At 41.2% G+C, this 25,373-nt stretch overlaps 1 protein-coding gene across 1 annotated transcript in view; it reads left to right on the top strand.

Annotated features, from left to right (window-relative positions):
- Positions 1-295: 295 nt before the first annotated feature.
- The window catches only part of LOC143817674 (uncharacterized), a 110,685-nt gene continuing 85,607 nt past the window's right edge, over positions 296-25,373 (top strand). Inside the window, exons 1-8 of the mRNA XM_077299166.1 lie at positions 296-358; positions 3,595-3,624; positions 6,228-6,429; positions 16,320-16,376; positions 16,772-16,937; positions 17,286-17,410; positions 18,361-18,475; positions 20,511-20,696. Of these exons, the coding sequence (XP_077155281.1) occupies positions 310-358; positions 3,595-3,624; positions 6,228-6,429; positions 16,320-16,376; positions 16,772-16,937; positions 17,286-17,410; positions 18,361-18,475; positions 20,511-20,696 (930 nt within the window). The 5' untranslated portion in view covers positions 296-309. The remainder of the gene's footprint in view (positions 359-3,594; positions 3,625-6,227; positions 6,430-16,319; positions 16,377-16,771; positions 16,938-17,285; positions 17,411-18,360; positions 18,476-20,510; positions 20,697-25,373) is intronic.

Genomic DNA, 25,373 nt, shown 5'->3' with positions numbered 1-25,373 from the left:
TATTGAATGTTAGTTGTAAGATTATCAGACTATATTGCATAATAAAGACCCCTTTGCCTATGAAATAAATGGAAATAAAGATAAGGTTTTGTACTCATTGCATAATCATATCATGTCTGATGTGTAAGCAGATAAACTAGTGGTAGCTACAACTAAATTCCAGAATGAATACATCAAGTGCCAAGTGTCACTGCATGTACTAGTACCCTGTTTGTTAATGAAATTTCATAATGACTATTTTGTTTCCTGATAGGTGACCCATCGCCCATGTCATACCGACCATAAACTATAAAAACTCATAAGTTGCGCATGATCACTGGTGTGGAGGCAGCAATGGCCAAGGTTCTCCTCTTGACTGGTAAGTGCTTAGCATGCTTTTTAAAAAATAAAGTAGAATTTAAAGCCCATTCAACGTCTTTTATATGTTATACAGATAATGGTACTTTAACACATATGATGAAATTTTGTGTGTACTGTACCTCTTAGAGAAAGATAGATTCCTTCTGTTCTGTTGCTATAGTTATTTTTCCTAGTTAATTACCTAGCTATTATAAACTTCCAGACAAACACAAACGGTTTATTCAGATATTAGTTTTTCGTGTACAAGTTCTTTCCATTTTTTTCAGATAGAACTTGTACCTATGTTGCTGTTCACATGCCTGTGTATTTTTGTAGATCAATTCATCCATAAAAAATGTCAGGGACATGTCTGAACATGATCTAAGGCTGGTTTCACACTTGCGTTTTTATCTGCATGCGTTTTTTTAAAAAACGCATGTGTGAAAAAACGCATGTAAACGCGGTAAAACGCATGCATTTTTTAGACGCATGCGTTTTTATAGAAAAAAAAAGAAAACACAAGAAAACACAAGAAAAAACAAGAAAACCCTAGCCCTAACCCTAACCCTACCCCTACCCCTAACCCTAAACGTGACTGAAATACGTGGCACTGAAATACGTGGCACTTAAATATGTGATACGTGGCACTGAAATACGTGATACGTGGTACTTAAATACGTGGCACTGAAACACGTGGCACTGAAATACGTGATACGTGGCACTTAAATACATGGCACTGAAATACGTGGCACTGAAACACGTAGCACTGAAATACGTGATACGTGGCACTGAAACACGTGGCACTGAAATACGTGATACGTGGTACTTAAATACGTGGCACTTAAATACGTGATACGTGGCACTTAAATACGTGGCACTATGACTGTCAGAAAATGTTCATTAAACGGTTAGGGGTGAGGTTAGGGGTAGAGTTAGGGTTAGGGTTCGGATCCCTTTATCACCTTGATGGTGGTGGGTGGCTTTTCAGTGTGTTTTCTGTTTTTTTTCTATAAAAACGCATGCGTTTTTAACGCAAACAAATGCATGTGCTTAAAAACGCATGCGTTTACATAGACAGCAATGCATTTTTTTGCCGCGAAAAAACGCATGCGTTTTTTCGCGGCAAAAAAACGCCGCAAGAAAATACTACAGGTTGCATTTTTGAAAATGAACGCATGCAGAAAAAAAACGCATGCGTTTCAAAATGCGACCAAACGCGTACGAAAAAACCGCATGCGTTTTCAATGTTAAATATAGGGGAAAAAACGCATGCTTTTTTTGTGCAAAAAACGCTGCAGACAAAACCGCAGTGTGAAACCACCCGAAGTCTTGATCATATACACCAATTGAAGTCTATGGGTCTATGAAAAAATCAGACAGCACTGATGCCATTTGTGTGCTATTCATTTTTCATAGACTGTTTAATAGGAGAAGCTTCAGAAACTGATGAAACTCTGACCAAACTCTAATGGTAAAACAGGCACACTGACAAAATGCTGACATAACGCTGATCAAAAGACTTATGTAACTTGGACTTGGTTTTTCCATATGAGAAAAATCAGACATCTGAATGAGCCCTTATTTATATCACAAATAAAGATAACAATGGTGTGGATACGATTGTTACTTCTGAGACTTACTTCCTGAATATCCTCCTGTTTTTTGGTTGATTTTTAAAATACCACAATGAGTCTCTTTCATTTCACAATAAGATAATGGGATGTTTCAATCCTGCAATTCTTTAAAACATTTCTAAAATTAACCCATTCCAGATTGTGCCATTTCGGGTTCATTTTCTGCTTTTGTTTATCCCTGCCTCCCAATGTTTTATTTTACAGTTGACATCACTATATGAATAGAGATGAATGCATCTGTCAAGATTCAAATTCTGCAAATCATGAAATATGATTAGCAGTGAAAATATTTTCTGTGAATTTATGGTTCCTTATTCTACCCTGCTATCTCTACAGTCCAAGAGTATAATGTAGGATAAAAGCAAAATAAAATAATACTCACCTCACCTGAAATCCCCACAGCTCATTTTCAGTCTCGGCACCTCTTCTTTTCTCCTTTTGCCATTGTGTGTATTTTCTGTGGCCTTCTTCACTTCAGACTCTGGCTTCCAGTTTGACAAGACCTCTGACTGACTTCAGCCTGTGGCATGGTATAACCTGGGCAATATGTGTAGTAACTTCATGACATCGCAAAGTTTACTGCAATGGCATGGATCAAAGTGACATCCAAGGCCTTGTCCAGCTTTAAGATCTGGCCTAGAGTGAAGATTCAAAGGAGAATGCATGCAATAGAAGGGCAAAAGAAGAGGTGCTGAGGAAAGGACAGCGGATTGGGGGGCAATTGGATAAGTGAGTGGTAGGGCGAATGTTAGTATTTTTCTTAGCCACTTGCCTGTCCCTCTATGGTTTGACAAATGACCTCAGCTGGTCATCATTTTACTGAATTCATGCGAAGCAAACTGCAACAATTCCATATTCTGTAGAATAGGGACTTTTGTAAAATTCAAGGCAAATTCAATTTCACTCAAATAAATTTGCTGATTTCTACATATGAGTGCTTGACTTTAGAGGAATGAGTTTAGATTTGAATGCCAACATTTAATCCACCACACGATCTACTGAAAAATGAGAAAAAAATCCTTTGGTGGATTGGAAAAACAATGCAATTCAATGATTATTTTTTATTTGGTTTTATTTTTTTCATTGTTTGTTAAGTAAGAAAAATAACATGTTAGTTAACATGTTGGTATGTATTCAGAGATATATTTTTTATGTTTTACTACTATTCAAAAATACATATTTTTTTTCTGCTGCCATATGTTAGACCCCATCTCTTCTATTATACCAGTGATTTTTTGGGGTTGCGCTATGGATTTTAATGAAGCTACAATATCATGGGGTACATTTTATTCATCACTTTTTATACAAAACTCCCTTGCAATTCTGGCTTTTTTCCACTGTATTTAGCAGGCAGAATAAGTAATGTGACATGTTAAAAGATAAGACTTTTTTGGACACCACAGTAGCAAACATTTATAGTAAGTTTATTTTTTTTCCCCAAAATTAGAAAAAAGAGGTGATATCATTTGTAACTTTTAAGTATTTTTTTAAACGCTCTATACTTTATATCATATATATAATTTATCATACCACAAGTGACTTGAACCTTCTTTTATTTTACAGTCTCAATAGTAAATATTACATTTTTTGCTTGAAGTGTGATTTATATTCTTTTTTGTAGTTTTGGCTCTGGCCCTTGGAGCTCAAATTGGTAAGTTCCCATACCTACATGTTTTTCATATAAATAGTATCTTCACTATCACTTCATATTTTTGCAAAATAGTTAAAGTACATGTGAACAGGGTCAGACTGGTTCACAGGGGAACATGTGAATCTCATTGTGGGCATCTATGCAGTAGAGAGTCCCCCACCCACTTAAATGACTAGAATTTCGCTCAATTTACTGCAAAATGCAGCATCTCATCATTCATTTGTGACTGAGGGTAATGTAATATACAGTATGCATTTAGCTGGACAGTGGGCCCCCAGAGTCAATGTTACTGGTGGTTCCTTGGCATCCCAATCTAACACTGCATGTAAAACTATCCTCCTCATCTCCCAGCATTCTCAAGCTCCCCTTTCTCTGACTGCAGGCTCACCACAAATCTTCAGAAACTTCCTTTGTCATTGAAAAATTTGTTGATATTGAAATTGTCATGGATCAAGTCACGGGTCAAAATTGTCAATTTAAGTCTAAGGGTCCTCTACTAATCAGACAGCACTCGGATGCCATCCACGTGCCGTCAATTTTTCACAGACTGCTTGACAGGAGAAGCTTGAGAAGCTTCCATCAGGTAATAGAAATCTCTAATGGTAAAATCTGACATACTGACCGAACGCTGATGAGAAGCAGACCATTTTTTGACATATGACTATAAGGTCCGAAGGCCTCAAAGTCCTAGGTTTAAACCTAATTTGTTTCATTTCTCAAAGTTTTACTGAGCGAACCAAAACTGCATTACATACATTTAACAAATGTAAATGCTTTCTTTTTGGCTCTATGAAGCAGACTGGAGATGAGCAAATCTTTTGAAATTTGATGTTCTTTAGATCAGCTGAATTTTTTTGTCAAATTTTACTTGCACATCAAAAGAATTCTGTATTATCCACTTTTCCTCATAGACTATTTTCTTTCACTAGTGTGCTGTCACACACTATCTGCACACATTGTTCAGCATTGAATGACTTTCTTTCATATCTCTATGCCTAAGCTATGAGTTGTGTCTTCCTCTCACTATCCAGATGTATCAAAAAATGGCGGCTGCATTTCCTGCATCTGTTTTAATACAGGCTGTAGTAGTCAGTCCAAATAGCTGAAGCTATATGGTAAGATAGCTAAAAGGCATTATGAGGAAGCTGTCCTGGCCACACCTGATATTACATGATTCTTCTATAAATGATGCAATCTTCTGCAATATGTGAAATGGCCTTGACCATTTTAGGTGATTCTTGTTAAAGGGAACCTGTCACCTGAATTTGGCGGGACCAGTTTTGGGTCATATGGGCGGGGTTTTCGGGTGTTTGATTCACCCTTTCCTTACCCGCTGGCTGCATGCTGGCCGCAATATTGGATTGAAACTCCTTCTACGTCCTCCGGAGTACACGCCTGCGCAAGGCAATATTGCCTTGCGCTGGTGTGTACTCCAGAGGACAGAGAATGAACTTCAATCCAATATTGCGGCCAGCATGCAGCCAGCGGGTAAGGAAAGGGTGAATCAAACACCCGAAAACCCCGCCCATATGACCCAAAACTGGTCCCGCCAAATTCAGGTGACAGGTTCCCTTTAAGTGTATTGCAATTAGTTTGATTTCGCCGGGTTCAGTAAGTTTCTAAAAATTCTACATTGAGATCCAAGGGGTAACATTTCTCCTTGGGGAAAGGAACATGTCAAGCCTGACATGCCAAGGTAAAGAGACTTTTAAGCTGCAATGCTCCTTTGGTAAATATGTAAATTGTCTCTTCAGAGAAGAAGAGGATTAGAACTCTACTGCCACCTATAGGAAGTGGCAATCCTAAAAGTCAATATCGACTTTCTAACAAGCCTTGTCATATGATTTAGGATAAAACCAAAATCTCAGTTTGCAGACTCTCTGTTTCTGGGTACTGCCCTTCGCCAGTGCCAAACGTGAGATCTAGTTTGGCTGGGTGACAGATGTCTGACTGGGATTCAAGGGGTAATGTTCCTCCATGTGGAGAGCGACACGTCAAGCTAGACATGCCAAGGTGAGGAGACTTTTAAGTCTCAATGCTCCTCTGGCAAATAAGCAAATTGCCTCTTCAGAGAGGAAGAAGACTAGAACTTTTGTTCCACCTATAGGTAGTAGCAATCCTAAAAGTCAATATCGACTTCTAATGAGCCTTGTCACATGACTTAGGATAGAAGTCAAAAACCAGATGTCACAGTCTGCAGTCATGAGGGTCACTACCACAAAACACAGTGTCTGCAAATTGAGATTTTGGTTTTGGCCTTTATCCTAAGATATGTGACAAAGCTCGTTAAAAAGTCAATATTGACTTTAGGATTGCTACTTCCTAGAGGTGGCACTAGAGTTCTAGCCCTGCTGCGCGCTGAAGAGACAATTTAAAAATTCTACAAATTTGATTTGTTTGACTCTATTAACTCTTCTCTACCACAGACCTATATGTATTGTATTTTTTTTAGTGTTAAGTTTTGTCGTAATTGTTGTCAGGTATTCTTCATAGCTATACAGTATCTTTTCTATTATCTAAATGAAGCCTACATATACTTACTTGCAAATATTGCATGCCATCAGCAGCTTACTAATGATTTATTTATCCTCTTCCAAACACAGGCTCGGCTTATAAATTGATTTGCTATTTTAGCAACTTGGCACAGTATCGACCTGGATTAGGGAAATTTACCACAGATAATATTGATCCATGTCTGTGTACACACCTAATCTACACTTATGCTGGAATGTCCAACAATCACATCACGGCCTCCGAATGGAACGATGTCAACCAATATAATGCATTCAAAAGCCTAAAGAAGCAGTATGTACCCTAATTTCACTGCTTTTGTGTCATTTGCAGGAACAAACCACAACAGATTATTCATTATAACTCTGCATTAGGCCACGTTCACACATTCAGTATTTGGTCAGTATTTTACATTTTATTAATTGTTCCATTCCTGATTTTGGCTTACAAATACTGATGTAAAACACTGACCAAATACTGAACGCAGGAACGTGGCCATATTGACAGTGACTCGAAACTTATACAATCTACAGTGTAACTTGAAGTAAATCAGTAATATCTTATATGTACTGAAATGTTTTACCTACATGTTGGAATGTAGTAATTTTTAGCAGATGTAATATTTTCACAGTCATAGAATCATAGAATGTTAGAATTGGAAGAGACCTCCAGGGTCATCATGTCCAACCCCCTGCTCAATGCAGGAATCACTAAACCATCTTAGACAGATGTCTGTCCAACCTCTGCTTGAAGACTTCCATTGCAGAAAAACTCACCTCCTCCCATGGCAGCCTGTTCCACTTATTGATTACCCTCACTGTCAAAATGGTTTTTTTATATCATCTAATCTGTATCTTCTTCCTTTCAGATTAATTCAATTGCTTCTTGTGTTTCTATGTGCAAATTAGAATAAGGATGACCCCTCTAAACTGTGACATCCCATCAGATATTTGTAGACAGTTACTAAGGCTCCTCTTACCTTTTTTGCAAGCTAAACATTCCCAGATCCCTTAATCTTTCCTCGTAGGACACACTTTGCAGTCCACTCACCATCCTAGTAGCTTTTCTCTGAACTTGCTCCAGTTTTTCAATGTCTAATTTAGAATGTGGTGCCCAGAACTGGACACAGTATTCCAGATGAGGCCTGACCAAGGAGTAGAGGGAGATAATTACTTCACATTATCTAAACTCTATGCTTCTCTTAATACATCCTAAAACTGTGTTAGACTTTTCTGCTGCTGCATCCCCCTGTTGACTCATTTGCAGTCTGTGATCTATTAGTATACCTAAGTCTTTTTCACTCGTGTTGTTGCTTATTCTATTCCTCCCATTCTGTAGATGTAATTTTAATTTTTCTTGCCCAGATATAGAATCTTGCATTTCTCTCTCTTAAATACCATTATATTACTCGCTGTCCATTGTTCAAGCTTATCTAGAGCCTTCTGAATCATTTCTCAGCCTTCTCTAGTGTTAGCTATCCCTCCTAGCTTTGTATGGTCTGCAAATTTGATTAATTTACCTTCAGTTCCCTTAATTAGATAATTTATAAAAATGCTGAACAACACTTTTGCCAGGACAGATCCTTGTTGTACTTGTTGTAGATCTGGGGGGAACAAACTGCAGTTGGGGCCACATGCAGCCTGTGATGCTAAACTGTGCATTCCCCAACCATATGGACATAAAAATGCTTGACAGAAAGGTAAACTATATGTGAGCAGCCACAGACAGGCTGGCAAGTGCTAATGGTGAAGACATCTCTGGACGCCTCATGCATCATAATGAGGTCTCTTAACCCCTTTGGCACTGCAAAATGTAGTATATGAATTAGACAGATGGCATTCAATGTCTGTGACTCACTGCACTGCAGTTTATGGCAGTCCTGAAACATTCGGTAGTAAGCAAAAACACATGACCTATTGCAGAGAGCCATGTGCATGCATGACTTCTTCCTCTTCACGTCCTGTTTGCACAATTTTACAATGATGTAGAGGAGAATTTTCTGCAAATCCATATAAGAAATGCTTAAAAAACACTTTTGATAATCTTCCTATTTGTTTTATTGGGAAATGTTCAAAATAACGTTAAAAAACTAGTATTGTGTGTGCGTGCTAATGGAGCTATCCAATTCAATGCAGTCAGAAAGTTATTCAAACAGTAATTGATGCAGTTTTCAATGTCGATTTAGGAGCAAAATGTATTTCTAAATCACTGTAAAATAACTTTGTGTGAACGTACCATGAGGCAACATTCTCACAATAAGTATTTAGTGAGTTTTTGATGTTTCATATTTTCTGTAGTATTTCTGCAACTAGTAGATCAATTAGATTAATAGCTTTACTTACTTTTTCCTTAAATATTTGAGTGCATTTTTGAAGCTGTGGGTTTTGGCTCTTTGTGTTTGATACTTCCTGGTATTTGACACAGATAAAACTTTCTTGAAATGGTTGTAATGGGCGTGGTGACAGCCATGGCCTTGTGCAAATCCACGCCCAGCCTGGTGTGATGTTTTTACCTTAGTGATACGCATCTGCAGACTGCAAGCTACCGCTTAACTTGGCAGGCCAAGACGAGAGAGAATAGAAATTAATGAGGGAGACTAGAGTCCAAAAATAAACTTTCTTTACTGAATAACTTGTGAGGACGATGTAGGTTGAGGTGTCATTACGGCCCTTCACAGCTAGTCTTAACCACCGGTTGATTTGTGAGGAACTTACTGCCTGAGATGTATCGCTACAACTTCCCTCTATTATTCTCAAAGTTCATTCGATGAGGGCCACACACTCTTTAATGTGCTACTGCTGCTGTTGATCCCAGTAGGAAATATCGTGTCCTAGCCTGGCCATCTTCTCCTCTATGACCCTCAGATCTGGCTATTCTCTAGCCTAATTGTTTGCTTAAGACCTGCTTGCCTAATTAATAAAGAATCCTTCTGCTACTTATTTCTTGTTTCCTAGCCCATGTCCTTGCTATCCGATGTCTGATCTCCCCTCTTCGCACACAAACACCCGCTTCAATGCAGGTCTGTTACATAAGGACCGTAGGTCCTTCTACTTCTGAATAGTCTTCCCTATCTCCCTAACAACTAGTATTAGTTCATTTTGACCATTTAACTATTCCTACTATGGACTGTCCCCAATAGTTAACACTGTCTGCAGCTAACCCTGTTGTGAATTCCATTTCTCGGACTCCCTCCTGTGGTCATGAATGGTACTTTGGTTAGTTTTGCTCTTGGACTCCCTCTGGTGGCTTTGAGCGGAACTGCTGGTCTCTGAGGTTGCTTTCTCAGCTGCCCTCGTTTATTGTTATGCTTGCTTCCCTATTTAAGTCTACTCAGATCATTACTACATGCCAGCTGTCAATGTTTCAGTATTGATTCAGATCTCTCTTGGACTTCTCTGAGGACCTGTCTACTCCAGCAGAAGCTAAGTCCCTGCTAGTTCATTTGTTGTTACTGCTGCCTGAATATATTTCTTAGTACTGCTAAATTCTAGTCCAGCTTGCTATCATGATATTTCCTTGCTAGCTGGAAGCTCTGGGGGTGCAGTGTTGCACCTCCACACCGTGAGTCGGTGTGGGGGTCTTTTTGCATACTCTGCGTGGTTTTTTGTAGTTTTTTGTGCTGACCGCATAGTTTCCTTTTCTTTCCTCTGACTATTTAGTTACGTCTGGCCTCCTTTGCTAAAACCTGTTTCATTCCTGTGTTTGTGACTTTCCTCTTAACTCACAGTCAATATATGTGAAGGGCTGCCTTTACCTTTGGGGAATTTCTCTGAGGCAAGGTTAGGCTTCTATTTCTATCTTTAGGGGTAGTTAGCTCTTAGGCTGTGAAGAGGCGTCTAGGGAGAGTTAGGTACGCTCCACGGCTATTTCTAGTGTGTGTGATAGGAGTAGGGTTTGCGGTCAGCAGAGTTCCCACTTTCCCAGAGCTTGTTCCGATTACTAGTTTACTCATCAGGTCATTCCGGGTGCTCCTAACCACCAGGTCCTTAACAGTACAGCTGGCCCACAAAGTGTTAATGCATCTCAAAAGAGGGATAAGAGAAGTTCTGAACCCATTTTTTTTCTTTGCAGTGTGTTTTGTCTCTCTTTTCCCCTTAATCTCTGGGTGGTTCAGGACTCAGGTGTACATATGGATATTCAAGGTCTGTCCTCTTGTGTGGATCAACTCGCTGCAAGGGTCCAAAGCATTCAAGATTATGTAGTTCAGAATCCGATGTTAGAGCCTAGAATTCCAATTCCTGATTTGTTTTCTGGGGATAGATCAAAGTTTCTGAATTTCAAAAATAATTGTAGACTGTTTCTTGCTTTGAAACCCCGCTCCTCTGGTGACCCCATTCAGCAAGTAAAAATTATTATTTCTTTGTTACGTGGCGACCCTCATGACTGGGCATTCTCCCTTGCGCCAGGAGATCCTGCATTGCTTAATGTATATGCGTTTTTTCTGGCGCTTGGATTGCTTTATGACGAACCGAATTCAGTGGATCAGGCAGAGAAAACCTTGCTGGCTTTGTGTCAGGGTCAGGATGAAGCGGAGGTATATTGTCAGAAGTTTAGAAAGTGGTCTGTGCTTACTCAATGGAATGAGTGTGCCCGGACAGCAATTTTTAGAAAGGGTCTCTCTGAGGCCCTTAAGGATGTTATGGTGGGCTTCCCCACGCCTGCTGGTCTGAATAAATCAATGTCCTTGGCCATTCAAATTGATCGGCGTTTGCGCGAGCGCAAAGTTGTGCACCATTTGGCGGTGTCCTCTGAGCAGAGGCCTGAGCTTATGCAATGTGATAGAACTTTGACCAGAACTGAACGGCAAGAACACAGACGTCAGAATCGGCTGTGTTTTTACTGTGGTGACCCTACTCATGCTATCTCTGATTGTGTTCCTGGTGTCACATAGTTATTAAGGTTGAAGGAAGACTGTAAGTCCATCTAGTTCAACCCATAGCCTAACCTAACATGCCCTAACATGTTGATCCAGAGGAAGGCAAAAAAAAACCATGTGGCAAAGAGTAACTCCACCATGGGGAAAAAAATTCCTTCCCGACTCCACATACGGCAATCAGACTATGCAATCAGATTGTTCTAAGCGCATTAAGCGGTTCGCTAGGTCTGTCACCATTGCTACTGTACAGCCTAAATTTCTTTTGTCTGTTACTTTGATTTGCTCTCTGTCATCCTACTCAGTTATGGCATTTGTGGATTCGGGCGCTGCCCTGAATTTGATGGACTTGGAGTTTGCCAGGCGTTGTGGTTTTTTCCTGGAGCCTTTGCAGTATCCTATTCCATTAAGGGGAATTGATGCTACGCCTTTGGCCAGGAATAAACCTCAGTACTGGACTCAGTTGACCATGTGCATGGCTCCTGCACATCAGGAAGATATTCGCTTTTTGGTGTTGCATAATTTGCATGATGTGGTCGTGTTGGGTTTGCCATGGCTACAGGTTCATAATCCAGTATTGGATTGGAAATCAATGTCTGTGTCTAGTTGGGGTTGTCAAGGGGTACATGGCGATGTTCCGATGATGTCAATTTCTTCATCCATTCCTTCTGATGTCCCTGAGTTTCTGTCGGATTACCGGGATGTATTTGATGAGCCCAAATCCAGTATCCTACCACCTCATAGGGATTGTGATTGTGCTATAAATTTGATCCCAGGTAGTAAGTTTCCTAAGGGCCGACTTTTCAATTTTTCCGTGCCAGAACACACCGCTATGCGGAGTTATATAAAGGAGTCCTTGGAGAAAGGGCATATTCGCCCGTCTTCATCACCGTTGGGAGCAGGGTTCTTTTTTGTGGCCAAGAAGGATGGTTCTCTGAGACCCTGTATAGACTACCGCCTTCTCAATAAAATCACGGTCAAATTTCAGTACCCTTTGCCTCTGCTGTCTGATTTGTTTGCTCGGATTAAGGGGGCTAGTTGGTTCACCAAGATAGATTTTCGAGGGGCATATAACCTTGTGCGTATTAAACAGGGCGATGAATGGAAAACAGCATTTAATATGCCCGAGGGCCATTTTGAGTACCTGGTGATGCCATTCGGGCTTTCTAACGCTCCATCTATGTTTCAGTCCTTTATGCATGACATCTTCCGAAAGTATCTGGATAGATTCATGATTGTATATTTGGATGATATTTTGGTCTTTTCAGATGATTGGGAGTCTCATGTGAAGCAGGTCAGAATGGTATTGCAGGTCCTTCGTGCTAATTCCTTGTTTGTGAAGGGGTCTAAATGTCTCTTCGGAGTTCAGAAGGTTTCCTTTTTGGGCTTCATTTTTTCCCCTTCTACTATCGAGATGGATCCTGTTAAAGTTCAGGCCATTTATGATTGGACTCAACCTACATCTGTGAAGAGTCTTCAGAAATTCCTGGGCTTTGCTCATTTTTACCGTCGCTTCATCGCTAATTTTTCTAGTGTGGTTAAACCCTTGACTGATTTGACAAAGAAAGGTGCTGATGTGGTGAATTGGTCCTCTGCGGCCGTGGAGGCTTTTCAGGAGCTGAAACGTCGTTTTTCTTCGGCCCCTGTGTTGCATCAGCCAGATGTTTCGCTCCCTTTTCAGGTTGAGGTTGATGCTTCTGAGATTGGAGCAGGGGCTGTTTTGTCTCAAAGAAGTTCTGATGGCTCTGTGATGAAGCCATGTGCCTTCTTTTCTAGAAAATTTTCGCCTGCTGAGCGTAATTATGATGTTGGCAATTGGGAGCTGCTGGCTATGAAGTGGGCATTCGAGGAGTGGCGACATTGGCTTGAGGGAGCCAAGCACCGCGTGGTGGTCTTGACGGATCACAAGAATTTGACTTATCTCGAGTCTGCCAAGCAGTTGAATCCTAGACAGGCTCGATGGTCACTGTTTTTCTCCCGTTTCGATTTTGTGGTTTCATACCTTCCGAGTTCTAAGAATGTGAAGGCTGATGCCCTTTCTAGGAATTTTGTGCCTGATTCTCCGGGAGTCCCTGAGCCGGCTGGTATTCTCAAAGAGGGGGTAATTCTGTCTGCCATCTCCCCTGATTTGCAGTGGGTGCTGCAGGAGTTTCAGGCTGATAGATCTGACCGTTGTCCAGCGGAGAAACTGTTTGTCCCTGATAGATGGACTAGCAGAGTTATTTCTGAGGTTCATTGCTCGGTGTTGGCTGGTCATCCTGGGATTTTTGGTACCAGGGATTTGGTGGCTAGGTCCTTTTGGTGGCCTTCCTTGTCATGGGATGTGCGTTCTTTTGTGCAGTCTTGTGGGACTTGTGCTCGGGCCAAGCCCTGCTGTTCTCGTGCCAGTGGGTTGCTTTTGCCTTTGCCGGTCCCGAAAAGGCCTTGGACGCATGTTTCCATGGATTTTATTTCAGATCTTCCTGTCTCTCAAAGGATGTCTGTTATCTGGGTGGTTTGTGATCGCTTTTCTAAGATGGTCCATTTGGTACCCTTGCCCAAATTACCTTCCTCCTCTGATTTGGTGCCATTATTCTTTCAGCATGTGGTTCATTTGCATGGCATTCCGGAGAACATTGTGTCGGACAGAGGGTCCCAGTTTGTCTCTAGGTTTTGGCTGTCCTTTTGTGCTAAGATGGGCATTGATTTGTCTTTTTCTTTGGCTTTCCATCCTCAGACAAATGGCCAAACCGAATGAACCAACCAGACTTTGGAGGCCTATCTGAGATGCTTTGTTTCTGCTGATCAGGATGATTGGGTGACCTTTTTGCCATTGGCTGAGTTCGCCCTTAATAATCGGGCTAGTTCGGCTACTTTGGTTTCGCCTTTTTTTTGCAATTCTGGTTTTCATCCTCGTTTTTCTTCAGGGCAGGTTGAGCCTTCTGACTGTCCTGGTGTGGATTCTGTGGTGGACAGATTGCAGCAAATTTGGACTCACGTAGTGGACAATTTGACGTTGTCCCAGGAGAAGGCTCAACGTTTCGCTAACCGCCGTCGTTGTGTTGGTCCTCGACTTCGTGTTGGGGATTTGGTTTGGTTATCTTCTCGTTATGTTCCTATGAAGGTTTCTTCTCCTAAGTTTAAGCCTCGTTTCATTGGTCCTTATAAGATTTCTGAAATTCTCAACCCTGTGTCTTTTCCTTTGGTCCTTCCAGCTTCCTTTGCCATCCATAATGTGTTCCATAGGTCGTTGTTGCGGAGGTACATGGCGCCTATGGTTCCCTCCGTTGATCCTCCTGCTCCGGTGTTGGTTGAGGGGGAGTTGGAGTATGTGGTGGAAAACATTTTGGATTCTCGTATTTCGAGACGGAAGCTCCAGTACCTGGTTAAGTGGAAGGGCTATGGTCAGGAGGATAATTAATGGGTTGTTGCCTCAGATGTCCATGCTGCCGATTTAGTTCGTGCCTTTCATTTGGCTCGTCCTGATCGGGGGCCCTGGTGAGGGTTCGGTGACCCCTCCTCAAGGGGGGGTACTGTTGTGAATTTTATTTCTCGGACTCCCTCCTGTGGTCATGAATGGTACTTTGGTTAGTTCTGCTCTTGGACTCCCTCTGGTGGCTTTGAGCGGAACTGCTGGTCTCTGAGGTTGCTTTCTCAGCTGCCCTCATTTATTGTTATGCTTGCTTCCCTATTTAACTCTACTCAGATTGTTACTTCATGCCAGCTGTCAATGTTTGAGTATTGGTTCAGATCTCTCTTGGACTTCTCTGAGGACCTGTCTACTCCAGCAGAAGCTAAGTCCCTGCTAGTTCATTTGTTGTTACTGCTGCCTGAATATATTTCTTAGTACTGCTAAATTCTAGTCCAGCTTGCTATCATGATATTTCCTTGCTAGCTGGAAGCTCTGGGGGTGCAGTGTTGCACCTCCACACCGTGAGTCGGTGTGGGGGTCTTTTTGCATACTCTGCGTGGTTTTTTGTAGTTTTTTGTGCTGACCGCATAGTTTCCTTTTCTTTCCTCTGACTATTTAGTTACGTCTGGCATCCTTTGCTAAAACCTGTTTCATTCCTGTGTTTGTGACTTTCCTCTTAACTCACAGTCAATATATGTGGGGGGCTGCCTTTACCTTTGGGGAATTTCTCTGAGGCAAGGTTAGGCTTCTATTTCTATCTTTAGGGGTAGTTAGCTCTTAGGCTGTGAAGAGGCGTCTAGGGAGAGTTAGGTACGCTCCACGGCTATTTCTAGTGTGTGTGATAGGAGTAGGGTTTGCGGTCAGCAGAGTTCCCACTTTCCCAGAGCTTGTTCCGATTACTAGTTTACTCATCAGGTCATTCCGGGTGCTCCTAACCACCAGGTCCATAACAGTACCCTCTCTTGCAGAACACAAACCTGATAAAACAACATTTACAAAATGGCAATGCACTATATAAATATAAGATCTTCAAAGGAGGGAGTGGGAAGCTTCTCTACTCTATTACATACTCATGTGCAGCTTGTATGTGTTTTATACCTGTGAATTTTCCCATCTAATGCAATTTAATGGGGAAAATCTGCACCTATAACTCAGTATACTTGAAAGATAAAATTGACATGCTGCAGATTTAAAGCCCTTATCTCAGGTCAGTTTATGCTGTGTATAAAAAGCACAGAGGGCATGAAATCTCTATAAATCCTATCCACTTAGCTGCAACTACGCATTCTGTGGAAGCAACACTTGCAAAACGTGCGTTGGGGACACTGGCTGAATCAATAGATATTGACCTTTTGCTACGCTAAAATTAACCCTATATTATTTGTGAACTGCCTAACAAGCTGAAGTTCGCTAGCTGTCAACAGAAACTTGTAAATATTGTAACCGTGGCTCATCCAATACATACCTCTATACATATATGTTCCTGGAGCACGGTGCAACACTTTTTTGATAAAATAACCAAGTGATGATCTGTGCTCTATAAAGTGTATAGGGCAGAGCAGTTTATGTTTAGCCAGAGAAAAAAATGCATATCAACTTCCAGAAATGTTTCTTTACTTTTTATTCTAAAATTGACTGCACAGAAAAGAGACAGAACACTAGTGTGAACAGAGCTTTATGCCTAAACTAAAGAGTCAAATATGTAATTTCCTCTTAAACAATGATTTGATCATACAAGTTTTGAATCATTCAACCAAAAATAATACCCATCATGGAAATGAAAGCTTCTGAATGGCATATTAAGTTGTTGATTTTAATTTATTTTAACTTCCAATTTAATCCTCACATGTATTTTCTAAACATATTGGAAAATGTAATTTGCTAAATTTTGTATAATACGTGTGTTATGTTTCTTTGTAGAAATAGTGACTTGAAAACTTTAATATCTCTTGGAGGATGGAGTTTTGGAACAAGGCCGTAAGTAAAGAACTTATTTAGTGTTCCAGTTACCAAAAATTATGTCTTGACCACTGAATAAGCGATAATTATTAGACTGGAGTTTGTTCACTTTTGGCCACACCTTGTTCTCACCTCGCTTCAAGACTGCAGCCAGGGGTACTAGAAGGGAGTAGTTGGTGGAGCATGTGTCCTGCCGTCCCATTCACCTTCTATGGCAATGGGAGAAGTAAGTCCCCTATTTTGGTGTTTGAAATGCTGGGGTTCCAGTATTGCAACCCACTCCAATTTAATATATATCACATATCATAAGGATGTGTGATATTTTTGGAAACCAGAACACTCCTTTAAGCAGAAGTAAATCAGAATTCATATTTAGTACAGGTGTAAAAAGATGCCCTTTTTTCCAACTGCAGTTTCACTACCATGGTGTCGACACCCAAGAACCGTCAAACCTTTATCTCCTCGGTAATTGATTTTCTCAGAAAGTATGAATTTGATGGATTGGACATTGACTGGGAGTATCCTGGCTCCAGAGGAAGTCCACCAAGGGACAGGCATCTGTTTACCATTCTAGTTCAGGTAACAAAGTTCTCTCTATAATGTAAAATAAACATATACAACTAATGCTGTTGGATTAGGTGGAGGAAGCCATGGCTGTCATTATAGGGAGTTGGACACATGGGTTAAATTCATCATACAAATGCTTTAATTTAGCTTTATAGACTTTATTAGATTTACTTTAGATGATCAGTTGAAAAGAAATACATTTTCACATCTGGCTCAGTAAAATTGTGAGGGAGAGGTAATCTTGAGGCTTTACTTTGTATTTCCCTAGGAGGCTGTACATATAGGAGATATTTTCCAGTTTGGTTTGATAGATTTTATCAATATTGTTTTAGATAAAACTGTATTTCTACACTGTTATAGGAAATTAAGGAAGCATTTGATAAAGAAGCTGTAAGAGCCAAGCAGCCAAGACTCTTGCTGACTGCTGCAGTGGCTGCAAGCATCAATAATATCCAATCAAGTTATCAAATACCACAGATTGCTGAGTAAGAACATATGTATTTTCCTGTCCTTGTATCTATGTATCTATAAAACTATCTTCTGTCTTCCATTATATTATGTTATTAAACCATTATGGACATATTGGCATGTTTTCATAATGTGAGTTATTAACATATTTATATTTGTTTACATTTATGTGTATAGTCTCAAGAGCCTAAGGCTGTGTGCACACGATGCGGATTTACTGCAGATCCTCAGCGGATTTTTCCATGCAGAAACGCTGCAGATACGCACTGTTATTTACAGTACAATGTAAATCAATGGGAAAAAAAAAGCTGTGAAGATGGTGCGGAAAAATCCGTGCGGAAACGCTGTGGATTTAAAAGAAGTGCATGTCACTTCTTTTGTGTGGATCTGCAGCGTTTCTGCACCCTTCCATTATAGAAATCCGCAGGGGTAAAAACCGCACAAAATCTGCATAAAATCTGTGGCAAATCTGCACCTGCGGTTTCTGCCAGGAATTCTGCACCCCATTCCGCAACGTGTGCACGTAGCCTAAAGAGTTTTTTTCCCCAATAAGACAGCTACTACACGTGACACTTAGATGGGCTAAATATAGTAAATGTGTGATACAGAATTTATGGAAGCATACAAGATTTGTCTATATACATGAAAATAAATCCCTTGGGTACCTGTATATAAAATCACAGGAGAAAGGAAGTAGAATATGGATATTAGGCTAGCTCAATGTTGTGCCAAAGAACTGTTCATTTTTCACTTTTTACTACAAATAGGCCAAGTAAAATTCTGCATAGAAAGATATTTCATGAATAAATTCAATAGGATTTGGTTGCCATAAGTTGCCCAGTTGTAACATTGACACCAGGAGTGCCACCTCAATGTTGCTTTGGTATAAGAAACTACTAGTTTATCTTTATTTTTTGGATATATAGGCAGCTAACATTTATTTTGACAAAAATTCCATCTCTTACAGAGCCTTGGATTTTATCAACGTTATGACTTATGACCTGCATGGCTCTTGGGAAGGGTATACTGGAGAAAATAGTCCTCTCTTCGGCAATTCCGGAGAATCAAGATACTTAAATATTGTAAATATTGCATCTATAGCTTTATATTTGTGTTGCTTTAAAAATATATATATATTATATATATATACATATATGTACAGTATATACAGTTAGGTCCATATATATTTGGACAGAGACGACATTTTTCTAATTTTGGTTATAGACATTACCACAATGAATTTTAAGCAAAACAATTCAGATGCAGTTGAAGTTCAGACTTTCAGCTTTAATTTGAGGGAATCCACATTAAAATTGGATGAAGGGTTTAGGAGTTTCAGCTCCTAGTCCTTAACAAGTGCCACCCTGTTTTTAAAGGGACCAAAAGTAATTGGACAATTGACTCCAAGGCTATTTCATGGACAGGTGTGGGCAGTCCCTTCGTTATGTCATTCTAAATTAAGCAGATAAAAGGCCTGGAGTTGATTTGAGGTGTGGTGCTTGCATTTGGAAGGTTTTGCTGTGAAGTAAACATGCGGTCAAAGGAGCTCTCCATGCAGGTGAAACAAGCCATCCTTAAGCTGCGAAAACAGAAAAAAAAAACATCCGAGAAATTGCTACAATATTAGGAGTGGCAAAATCAACAGTTTGGTGCATCCTGAGAAAGAAAGAAAGCACTGGTGAACTCATCAATGCAAAAAGACCTGAGCGCCCACGTAAGACAACAGTGGGGGATGATCGCAGAATAATCTCCATGGTGAAGAGAAACTTCTTCACAACAGCCAACCAAGTGAACAACACTCTCCAGGAGGTCGGCGTATCAATATCCAAATCTACCATAAAGAGAAGACTGCATGAAAGTAGATACAGAGGGTTCACTGCACGGTGCGAGCCACTCATAAGCATCAAGAATAAAAAGGCTAGACTGGACTTTGCTAAAAAAAACAACTAAAAAAGCCAGCACAGTTCTGGAAGAACATTCTTTGGACAGATGAAACCAAGATCATCCTCTACCAGAATGATGGAAAGAGAAAAGTATGGCGAAGGCGTGGTGCAGCTCATGATCCAAAGCATACCACATCATCTGTAAAACACAGCGGAGGCAGTGTGATGGCTTGGGCATGCATGGCTGCCAGTGGCACTGGGTCACTAGTGTTTATTGATGATGTCACACAGGACTGAAGCAGCCGAATGAATTCTGAGGTATTCAGACCCACACTGTGTGCTCAGATCCAGCCAAATGCAGCCAAACTGATTGGTCGTCATTTCATACTACAGATGGACAACGACTCAAAACATAAAGCCAAAGCAACCCAGGAGTTTATTAAAGCAAAGAAGTGGAATATTCTTGAATGGCCAAGTCAGTAACCTGATCTCAACCCAATTGAGCATGCATTTCACTTGTTAAAAACTAAACTTCAGACAGTAAGGCCCACAAACAAACAGCAACTGAAAACCACCGCAGTGAAGGCCTGGCAGAGCATCAAAAAGGAGGAAACACAGCGTCTGGTGATGTCCATGAGTTCAAGACTTCAGGCAGTCATTGCCAACAAAGGGTTTTCAACCAAGTACTAGAAATGAACATTTTATTTAAAATTATTTAATCTGTCCAATTACTTTTGGTCCCTTTAAAAACAGGGAGGCACATGTTAAGGAGTTGAAACTCCTAAACCCTTCATCCAATTTTAATGTGGATACCCCCAAATGAAAGCTGAAAGTCTGAACTTCAACTGCATCGGAATTGTTTTGTTTAAAATTCATTGTGGTAATGTCTATAACCAAAATTAGAAAAATGTTATCTGTGTCCAAATATATATGGACCTAACTGTAATACATTTTGAAATTGGTGAACAGTTTCTGTTTAACACATTTGGTGTCAATAGTTTTCACTAAATTGATTTTGTGCTAAAATTTGATATTTGCATTAGGGTTTCATTAAACTCTTTGTAACATTTGACTTCTACATCACAAACTGCAGGATATGTTATTACTATTTCTGTTCTCCTGAACTTTTCTAATCTGATGTATGACCACATCAAAGTTCAGCTGAACTTTAGTGTGGTTTGTCTGCTGGAATTCCAATTTTATAAGAGTAAAATTGAAACGCATTGTTTTCTAGGAATTTGTAATGAACTACTGGAAGACCCATGGAGCTCCAGCTTCAAAACTGATTGTTGGCTTTCCAACTTATGGCCGCACCTTCCTATTGAAGAACTCCTCTGATACTGCTATGGGTGCTCAAACTGTAGGCGCTGGACCTGCAGGTCCTTATACAAGGCAACCTGGTATATGGGCTTACTATGAGGTATTATACTTTTCTTTGTTTGCTTCTTTTCTTTGAATTCAAAGTTACACTTGTCTTTATGGTATTACTAATCTTTAGGGCTAATTCACAATGTTATAATCAACTCCATTGATTCTGAGCTGTTCAGAACCTGTGCATTTACACGCAAGCTGTACTACGCTTAGATGAAGGTGCTTCACTTACCTTTGTACATACAGTACAGACCAAAAGTTTGGACACACCTCATTTAAAGATTTTTCTGTATTTTCATGACTATGAAAATTGTACATTCACACTGAAGGCATCAAAACTATGAATTAACACATGTGGAATTATATGCTTAACAAAAAAGTGTGAAACAACTGAAATTATGTCTTATTTTATAGGTTCTTCAAAGTAGCCGCCGTTTGCTTTGATGACTGCTTTGCACACTCTTGGCATTCTTTTGATGAGCTTTAAGAGGTAGTCACCGGGAATGGTCTTCCAACAATCCTGAAGGAGTTCCCAGAGATGCTTAGCTATTGTTGGCCCTTTTGCCTTCACTCTGCGGTCCAGCTCACCCCAAACCATCTCGATTGGGTTCTGGTCTGGTGACTGTGGAGGCCAGGTCATCTGGCGTAGCACCCCATCACTCTCCTTCTTGGTCAAATAGCCCTTACACAGCCTGGAGGTGTGTTTGGGGTCATTGTCCTGTTGAAAAATAAATGATGGTCCAACTAAATGCAAACTGTTGTGAATTAGACTTTTTTGGCTCCCTCTTGTGGTCACTAGTGATATGACTCTGGGATAATCTTTCCTCAGTTTGGCACCCACCTGGGTCGTTAGTCCAGGGGTGTTGCTATATGAACTTCCTGAATTCTCAGTCTGGTGCCTGGCATCATTGTAATCAGTCCTTTCTGTTTGCTCCTGTCTGCTGGTCCTGGTTCTTGCAAAATTAAGCTAAGTCCTGCTTCCTTGTTTTTTGGTTATTTGTATGGCTCTTATTTTTTGTCCAGCTTGTACTAAATGTGATTCCTGATTTTGCTGGAAGCTCTAGGGAGCTGGTATTCTCCCCCTGGGCCGTTAGACGGTTCGGGGGTTCTTGAATATCCAGCGTGGAAATTTTGATAGGGTTTTTGCTGACCGTATAAGTCATCTTACTATATTCTGCTATTAGTCAGTGGGCCTCTCTTTGCTAAATATCTAGTTCATTCTTACGTTTGTCTTTTCTTCTTACCTCACCGTTATTATTTGTTGGGGGCTTGTATCCAACTTTTGGGGTCTTTTCTCTGGAGGCAAGAAAGGTCTATCTTTTCCCTTCTAGGGTTAGTTAGTTCTCCGGCTGTCGCGAGACGTCTAGAACCAACGTAGGCACGTTCCCCGGCTGCTGCTATTTGTGGTGCTAGGATTAGATATACGGTCAGCCCAGTTACCACTGCCCTATGAGCTGTTTTTTTGTGTTTGCAGACTTGGTATTTATTTCTGAGACCCTCTGCCATTGGGGTCATAACAGTATGCCAGGCCCAAGTTGAATGTTTAATGCATTGCAGAAGTGGGATAATAAGAAAGGAAATTCTGAGTTGTTTTTTTTTCCTCTCTTTCTTCCTCCCCTTTACCTCTGAGTGGCTTGAGCTTGCTGCAGACATGAATGTCCAGACCTTGATTACAAGTGTGGACCAGCTTGCTGCTCGTGTGCAGGGCATACAAGATTTTGTTACCAGTAGTCCTATGTCTGAACCTAAAATACCTATTCCTGAACTGTTCTCTGGAGACCGATTTAAGTTTAGGAATTTCAGGAAAAATTGTAAATTGTTTCTATCTCTGAGACCCCGTTCATCTGGAGACTCAGCTCAGCAAGTTAAAATTGTTATCTCTTTCTTACGGGGCGACCCTCAGGATTGGGCTTTCTCGCTAGCGCCAGGAGATCCGGCATTGGCAAATATTGATGCGTTTTTTCTGGCGCTCGGATTGCTTTACGAGGAACCCAATCTTGAAATTCAGGCAGAAAAAACCTTGCTGTCTATTTCTCAGGGCCAGGATGAAGCTGAAGTGTATTGCCAAAAATTTCGGAAATGGTCCGTGCTTACTCAGTGGAATGAGTGTGCTCTGGCCGCAAATTTCAGAAATGGCCTTTCTGAAGCCATTAAGAATGTGATGGTGGGTTTCTCCATTCCTACAAGTCTGAATGATTCCATGGCGCTGGCTATTCAAATTGACCGGCGTTTGCGGGAGTGCAAAGCCGCTAATCCTCTTGTGGTGTTGTCTGAACAAACACCTGATTTAATGCAATGTGGTAGAATTCAGACTAGAAATGAACGGAAAAATCATAGACGTCAGAATGGGTTGTGTTTTTACTGTGGTGATTCTACACATGTTATATCAGCATGCTCTAAACGCCTAACAAGGGTTGTTAGTCCTGTCGCCATTGGTAATTTGCAACCTAAATTTATTTTGTCTGTGACTTTAATTTGCTCATTGTCTTCCTACCCTGTTATGGCGTTTGTGGATTCAGGTGCTGCCCTGAGTCTTATGGATCTGTCATTTGCCAAGCGCTGTGGTTTTGTTCTTGAGCCATTGGTAAATCCTATCCCTCTTAGAGGTATTGATGCTACGCCATTGGCGGAAAATAAACCGCAGTTTTGGACACAGGTAACCATGTGCATGACTCCTGAACTGTCATGTTCCCAATGGCAGGGAATTAAACACATAACACGGGCAAAAACAGGACGAGCTCTAGGGTGATGGAACCTGAGCTGACCGCGATCCTGAACCTCAACACTCAACTAACAGCAGCCGGGGAACGTTCATATAATGATGGTGAAATGAGAGGAAGGCACAAACGTAGTTATGAAAACAGATTCAGCAAAATGAGGCCCGCTTAAGCTAGAAAGCAGAGGATACAAAAGGTGAACTGCGCGGTCAGCTTAAAACCCTTCAAAATTCCATCCTGAAATTACTTGAACTCATGTGCCAACTCATGGTACATGAGTGGTAATTTCAGCCCACTAGAGCAACCAGCAGCAGAGAATTACATATCTGCAAGCTGGACTAAAAACATGAAAGCAAACATGAAACAGGGAAATCCAGACTTAGCTTGTCTTGAAGGCCTAGGAGCAGGTAGCAAAGGTAACAGACACACTGATACATTGATAGCCAGCAAGGGAATGACAGGAAAGCCAGGTTAAATAGGAAAACACCCAGCCTCTGATGGACAGGTGGAAACCAGAGACCGCAACCCACCAAAGTCACCCAGTACCAGTTGTAACCACCAGAGGGAGCCCAAAAACAGAATCCACAACAGTACCCCCCCCTTGAGGAGGGGTCACCGAACCCTCACGAGAACCCCCAGGGCGATCAGGATGAGCTCTATGGAAGGCGCGGACCAAATCAGTCGCATGAACATCAGAGGCGACCACCCAGGAATTATTCTCCTGACCATAACCCTTCCACTTAACCAAATACTGGAGTTTACGTCTGGAAACACGAGAATCCAAGATCTTCTCAACAACATACTCCAATTCTCCCTCCACCAGCACCGGAGCAGGAGGCTCAACCGAAGGAACAACGGGCACCTCATACCTCCGCAATAACGACCGATGGAACACATTATGAATAGCAAACGATGCTGGGAGATCCAAACGAAAAGATACAGGGTTAAGAATCTCCAAGATCTTATAAGGAACGATGAACCGAGGCTTGAACTTAGGAGAAGAGACCTTCATAGGGACAAAACGAGAAGACAACCACACCAAGTCCCCAACAAGAAGTCGGGGACCCACGCGGCGACGGCGATTAGCAAACTGCTGAGTCTTCTCCTGAGACAACTTCAAATTGTCCACCACCTGATTCCAAATCTGATGTAGCCTGTCCACCACCACGTCCACTCCAGGACAATCCGAAGGCTCCACCTGACCAGAGGAAAAACGAGGATGAAACCCCGAATTACAAAAGAAAGGAGAAACCAAAGTAGCAGAACTAGCCCGATTATTAAGGGCAAATTCGGCCAGTGGCAAAAAGGCAACCCAGTCATCTTGATCAGCAGAAACAAAACACCTTAAATAAGTTTCCAAGGTCTGATTAGTTCGCTCCGTCTGGCCATTCGTCTGAGGATGGAATGCAGACGAGAAAGACAAATCAATGCCCATCTTAGCACAAAACGTCCGCCAAAATCTAGACACAAACTGGGATCCCCTGTCAGAAACGATATTCTCCGGAATCCCATGCAAACGAACCACATTCTGAAAAAATAAAGGGACCAACTCAGAGGAGGAAGGCAACTTAGGCAAGGGTACCAAATGAACCATCTTAGAAAAACGGTCACACACAACCCAGATAACGGACATTTTCTGTGAGACAGGGAGATCTGAAATAAAATCCATGGAAATGTGCGTCCAAGGCCTCTTCGGGATAGGCAAGGATAACAACAACCCACTGGCCCGAGAACAGCAAGGCTTAGCCCGAGCACACACTTCACAAGACTGCACAAAGGTGCGCACATCCCTTGACAAGGAAGGCCACCAAAAAGACCTGGCCACCAAGTCTCTAGTACCAAATATTCCAGGATGACCAGCCAACACAGAAGAATGGACCTCGGAGATGACTCTACTGGTCCAATCATCCGGAACAAACAGTCTTTCTGGTGGACAACTATCAGGTTTATCCGCCTGAAACTCCTGCAATGCACGTCGCAAGTCTGGGGAGACGGCGGACAATATTACC

This window comes from Ranitomeya variabilis, chromosome 3 (assembly GCF_051348905.1).
Source record: "Ranitomeya variabilis isolate aRanVar5 chromosome 3, aRanVar5.hap1, whole genome shotgun sequence".
NCBI classification, from domain to species: domain Eukaryota; kingdom Metazoa; phylum Chordata; class Amphibia; order Anura; family Dendrobatidae; genus Ranitomeya; species Ranitomeya variabilis.
The sequence above is the reverse complement of the archived record's forward strand: the minus strand, read 5'-3'. Positions and strand labels throughout refer to the sequence as shown.